This window comes from Vanellus vanellus (genome assembly GCF_965231255.1).
Source record: "Vanellus vanellus genome assembly, chromosome: 21".
Taxonomy (NCBI): Eukaryota; Metazoa; Chordata; class Aves; order Charadriiformes; family Charadriidae; genus Vanellus; species Vanellus vanellus.
In genome coordinates this window covers 5,925,217-5,931,216 of record NC_138926.1, presented here as the reverse complement: position 1 = coordinate 5,931,216, position 6,000 = coordinate 5,925,217, and the positions used below count along the sequence as shown (strand labels likewise).

Here is a 6,000-nt window from a genome sequence, read left to right as displayed (position 1 = left end):
GAAGATTTTCTTTCTCGGCCTGCGTTACTTTTCCCCTCTTCCTTTGGGGAACAGCTTGTTTTGTTGGTTTTCTTTTCTTGGAGTTTTTCTTGAACATCCCCCACACCCCACTTCCGTGGTCTGGATATTCTGGGTGACTGCAAGAAGAGGGTTTTTTTTCCTGCCCTTGAACTGAATTTGCCCCCTGTGCATGCCTCTTCTGGAGCAAGGCTGGATCCTGAACCTCAGTGCATGTGAGGGGCAAAGCCTCATTAATATTCCTGCAGTAATAGTAAAATGTAAATTGGATAATACGACTTCTTGCCAAAGGCTCCAATGAGTGGCACACAGTCCACAATCACGGACAGGTCAGTATAAAATGAGATTTTTTTTTTTTTTTTTCTTTTCTGAAGTCTAGGCTTTTCCCAGAGCTCATCACTTTGCGTTTCGACTTCAGTGACAGCGTGACAGATGGGATCAGAAAAGCAGGATTAAATCTGAGTTTCTGGGAATCAGTACGTACCTGGGGTAGCTGACTGTCAAGGCGACTGTGGTAACTTTGAAACTGGAGTATTTCAAGTCCAACAGCTTTCAAGCCTTCCAGGCTCACTTTGTAAGAACCAGGGATTGTAATTCATCTTACAGGATGGGTTGGTGCTGGGAGGAACACCAAAAGGAACTGTTTCTGTGAGAAGTTAAAGCAGGAAGAGTGACGAGTTTAGGATACAGCTCAAGTCTGAACTCAAACGGTGTAGGGGATGCACTTGCTTCTCCTTAGGTCAAGCATTATAGCCTTCCAAAGAGAGGTCACTTCAGGTGAGGGCAGGAAGGATAATTGATGAGCAGGAATGTCTGCTGGTGTCTACACTAACTTAGCAGTAATTCCTTACTTTTAGATACCTGCTCAGGCCTCTGGGTTTCTCTGCAGGTGCTGCCATGTACATTTCAGTAGCAATCCATGATTCTCTCGCTTGTACTGGGATGCTTCAGAGGCAGGGGGAAAAATGTATTTTCTATTGTGAAAAAAAAAAAAAATCTAGTGTGAAACTTCTTGTGCTTTTGAAACAGGTATGCAATGAGTGTTTTCAGTTTTTTTGATGAGAGGAAAAGATACCTTTTTGTAAGCTGAAAAACCTCTTTTATTATGTATTTTATTATATTCTCCATTATTGTGCATATTTGGGGGTTAAAGTGTGAATGTCTGTGACAGAGGCCTCCCTGCTTAGGCGTTTCATGACCAATACAAGCAGTTCTGGCACAGGAGAGAAACCAGAGCTGGGACAGGGGGATGATGCTTTTGGGTGCCTGAGATCACCTTTTAGACTCCAGGTGTGGGCAGGAAAGAGGAGTGTAGTTCTCACACTTAGCCCTTGTCATGACTCCACAAGTCTTAACAGACAGTACAGTGCCTGAGCAGTGTGGAAGGGCGCTAGGGTGGCTAGGAATCACATATAGTCTGTGTTTATGACTGTGCTGTTCATAGAGTACTGAGTCTTTGAAATGCATTGTGTACTATGTTTGTACTAGCAGAATAGGTGACAAAAGAAAACTCTTAACTTTTGTCTCCTCTGCAGTGCATGTGCATGAGGTATTCTTGAGTTGAAGGATATTTTTCTTCTGTACCAGACAAGTCAGTGACAATAAAAAGAAGGTGGTATTTCAGATGCTTTGTGAGAATTTTGTCAGCACTTCAGAGCATATGTCTCACGGCAGGTTGCAAGATATCAAAAAGAATGACAGGTGATGCATGGGAAGGAAAAGTACAAGGACAAGGAATTTAGTTGGCTTGTTCGTAAAACAAAATACTTTCCGTTATTGAATTGGAGCAGCCAAATTGAAAATGTAGTAGAGACAAAAAACATCTCAGTTCCTTTTGCTTTCAGTCATGTCAAGAGGATGTTTCTGTTTGGTATTCCATTAAGGTTTTGGTTCAGAAGACTTTTGATGTCAGGTAAGGAGCTGTCTCCGCAACCCTGGCAGCTGGAGCTTTCTAGCAGCAGGGTTGTGTGGTGGTTGGGGGAATGCAGGGAAGCAGGGCCTGGCTTTGCCACTGCTCTTCCCTCTGGCCTGAAGGAACCCCAGCTCTGGGGATGCGAAGGGAGTTCAGTCGTCATGGCCCATTTATTCCTTGGCTGAACCTTTCAGCAGAGTGCCGGATGTGGCGGTTGTGCATGTTCTCATCATGTGGACGTCTGCTTACTAATGTCTGGAGCAAGGCTGCTCCTTTTCATCTACAGCGTTATGCAGGATCTGGACGGGGGGTGTTTTTCGGTCACTGTTGTCCTAGCAGTACACTGGTGAAAAGCTTCCTTTCCCATTAGGCCCAAGAAGGCTCTGTGTTGCCTCTTTAAATCTGGCTCTTAAGCTTGGAATGTAAAGCAGGTGCAATATAAATAAACTCAATGCTTCTAGTGTCATTAGATCTACATGGTATAAATCATAAGACATGTTCAATTCTCTCGGTATTTATCAGTGACCTTCCTTGGTGGGATCAAATTGGGAACTGCCTTAAAACAGAAGAACCCAGCTTGCATCTGTGCCAAATGGTATTATGAATATAATAGGGTGGCATGGGCCTGCATTTTTCTCCATATTAGCTTTACATATTTGCATTTTACATATGTATAGCTGCTTAAATCCTTGCTACAGACAGCAAATATTTCCTTTTGTATCCCCTGAGTTTAAGATGGCAATTGTACCGTGTGTTTTGATAGCTGTTTGACATTTCTTTGTCCAGGTTGCACTTGTCCCATCCTTTGTGTTTTATGTCTTTTACCTTCTTGTTGATGATGTCATCATTTCTAGTTCCATTTCTAGTAACATTTCTAGTACTATTCTGTAAGCGGTATGATAAATGATGTTTTGATTAAGCCCCCTTCTTTTTTTTTCTTCTTTTTTTTCTCTTTTTTTTCTCATAGTGTTTTCTTCTTTTTCCCAAGAAAGTTCAGTGGAGTTTAGTGTCTTAGACTATGCTGAAATACAGTCATGCTGGTTCACATCTCGCTTGTCTGGGATAATTTTCTCTGTGGACCAAACCTTAACCCAGTTAACTTAGGTAATGATTATGCTTCATCCCTGAGTTGAATTCTGTTATCAAGATGGCTCATGAAGCAACGTCGTTTTCTTGCACTTTTTCCTCCAGTGTCTTAAGACTGGAGGGAATCGAGTGCCTGGGGGAATACTAGGTATTAAACAAAAAGATGGAACAGTTGTTAAGACTTCTTAGTGTGTAATGACTGTTCAGCAAAGTTACTGAAGAAATGTCTGACATGTACTGTTCCCAGTCTGCTACTCAGCATTTGGAGAAATGTGTGAAGGGTGCTGGCAGAAAACAGATTATCTTGTGATGTAGTACTTGAGATTTAGAAATACATAAGCAAAAAGTGGTCCAGGATGCACAGTGCCCTGCATGGCTTCTGATGGTACGAAAGAGGTGGAACTTTAGGCAGTGACATTTACTTCCTCTTCTTTCTTTCAAGATGTTCTTTTACTTTGTCAGCTGCTTCTTTTCATTATCCTGTTGCCCAGTGGACCATATCAAACAATTAATCTTCAGCCTTATTGCTCTGACACTTTATGTTTGTAAACATTTACACCCTCTTAATTTAATCCTCTCTTAGCTATGCTGTATTTGTTTAGAGGCCTCATAAGGTGGTGTTTATCTTACTTAAGTTAAGTCTTTGAGGTAGACATCTCTATCTGAGCTGTTCATCTAGATTGCCTTTATAATGAGTGGAAGAAAATAGGCACATCTGGAGGACCATTTCTTATCCTAAAGTAGGTCTCAGAAACTGGTCAGGTGAATGGCAAAATGCTTGCTTGTCTTGATCCAGCCCTGGATTTTGGTGAGATTTGCCATATCTTTTAGCCTGAAAATTTCTATTTTTATTCTTCCTCAAATTCCTGTCTAGTTACTAGTGCTGGGTTGGATGTTTGTTGCTGGATGCTGTTTTGGGTTGTCAGCATGAGGATTTTGGAAGGGGAAGATTGGACTACAGGAACTATTTAAGGCTAGCTTTGGGACCTCGCCGTGGGTAGTGGGTGGCTGGGTAGGCTAAGTCAGAGGGGGTGTTTTCCTGTTACTTCTGTGAGACTGCATATGAGTGTGCCTGCATTTGCTCGCTTCAGAGCTCTTCTGGCCCAGATGCACTCGGGCAGGCCGGCTGGCTTTGGGCGTTGCTCTGTTCTGCTGTTTGTGGCAGGCGACACATGGCTGAGTGAGATAAGGGTTTTATTCTTTGCAAGGACATACCGGGGCCGGGATGAAATTTGGCCATTTGCAAGCTCTGGTTGGCCACAAAAGGATGATCAGAACTCTGCTGTATCCTGTTATGACACTAAAGAAACATTTGTATGCGATTAATTTTTTTCTTTTTTTTAATCTCATAGTTAACTGTATTTTTCTTCCTGTGACCATTCCAAACACGCTGCAGAGTTGAGCAATTGCACGGCTACATAACTTGCTTTATGTTTCTTTCTGTTTATTAAAACACAATAAAAGAATGGAAGCTCTTGCTGCTTTTGCAGTACCTCATTGAGGAACTGATGACTCTTCCTATGCAGTTGCTTGCAAATGGGTGTTATTTATAATAGTGCTGTAGTTTCTGTTGCTATGATTGGAAAATAGGAGAGGTAGAATTTACACATAATTACCCTTGAGAGGTTTTAATTGCCAATTTGCTCCTGACTTGGTACTAAAATAGACCCTAATTGTTTCTTATCTGCTTAGATGCACTTTCCCTCTCTTTCGCTATTTGTAAGTCACAGTAGTAACTGGGATTTCTTTAACTGTGTGGTGGGAAAAAGGTTGTGGTTTTTTTTTTTTTCCAGCAGAGTAAGGGTAAGAACTCCATAGAAAGTCATGCCTTAGTGTTATTGAGTAGCTAGATGTTATTTTCATGCATTTATTTCATTAGTAGAGTTTGTAAGATCTAATATTTATGGAAAGTGGGCTGCAGCACAGCATCTGTTTCTATGGACTAAAAAGCGTAATAGTCGTTGAGGCAAGCCTCTTGTGCCTTCCACCATTGTGCCTTCACTATGTTTGCAAACCAGTCGTTGACATAGTCTGTGCATACATTCATTTTTTATTTTGCTTTTATTGAAGCTGTTAGAAGACAGTACTGTCTGTAATGTTTACTATTGGCTAGGAAGCAAATGCTACCAGTTCATGCTGCATAGTTTATTAGGGTTTTTTACTGGAGACAGAAGTTGAGGTGAGCTTGATTTTCTAGTTTTGAATAGAGCTGTGGGCGTCGAGATTATTTGGGTGGAGGCAGGAGTGATATTTCATCTGTTAGCCCAATTGTATAATTCTCCCTGTGCACATAACTCCTCTTATGGCATTTATTAGTGTTTTGAATGGATAGATTAGGAATGGTACTGGGATGTAGGCTACTTCAGTTTTAGACTTTTTAAAAATCACAGGAGTCACGGAGTGATACATTTAGCAACCAAAAAAATACTTGCCAGAGCTAATTATGGAAAGCCTAAAGGGTGTGAGGGATTGCATGAAAAGTCTGAAGAAATGGCCTGATGATAATCTGAGCTCTCAGATACTGTTCCTGTCAAAGTGATATCCATAGGGGCCTAGGTAAATGTGAAACATGTAAGCCCTGCTGAAAGATGGAGGGACCTCTGATTTCTTCAGCCTTATATAGTCTGTTCTACATAGAACTCTTAGACTGACTTATTACGGTAGTGTTTGAGTGCTGGTAGTGCATTGACACAACTAATGGCTGTCATGTATGGGTTGTCCTTCTCTGTGTTGTGCCCCTCCCCTTTCTTCCTGTGGACAATTGTTTGCACATTGGAGCGCTTTAAGATCACTGTTCTGTTTTGTTAATGCCTGCTGCTGTCCTATTTAGAGATGCCTGAGAAGAAACGTGCATCTTACCCTTGGAGCAGAAGTTACTGAAGTCACCGGTGAACTTTGTGGGTGTTCATTTGTTATCTTCTCAGGCCAGTCTTTATAAAAATGAATTCTGTATCGATGAGCATGACCCATACAGGAGAAGAGGT

At 41.5% G+C, this 6,000-nt stretch overlaps 1 protein-coding gene across 1 annotated transcript in view; it reads left to right on the top strand.

Annotated features, from left to right (window-relative positions):
• The first annotated feature begins 312 nt into the window (after positions 1 to 312).
• Positions 313 to 6,000, top strand: part of ARHGEF12 (Rho guanine nucleotide exchange factor 12) — a 75,376-nt gene continuing 69,688 nt past the window's right edge. Inside the window, exon 1 of the mRNA XM_082493957.1 lies at positions 313 to 347. Coding sequence (XP_082350083.1) covers positions 316 to 347 — 32 coding nt within the window. The 5' untranslated portion in view covers positions 313 to 315. The remainder of the gene's footprint in view (positions 348 to 6,000) is intronic.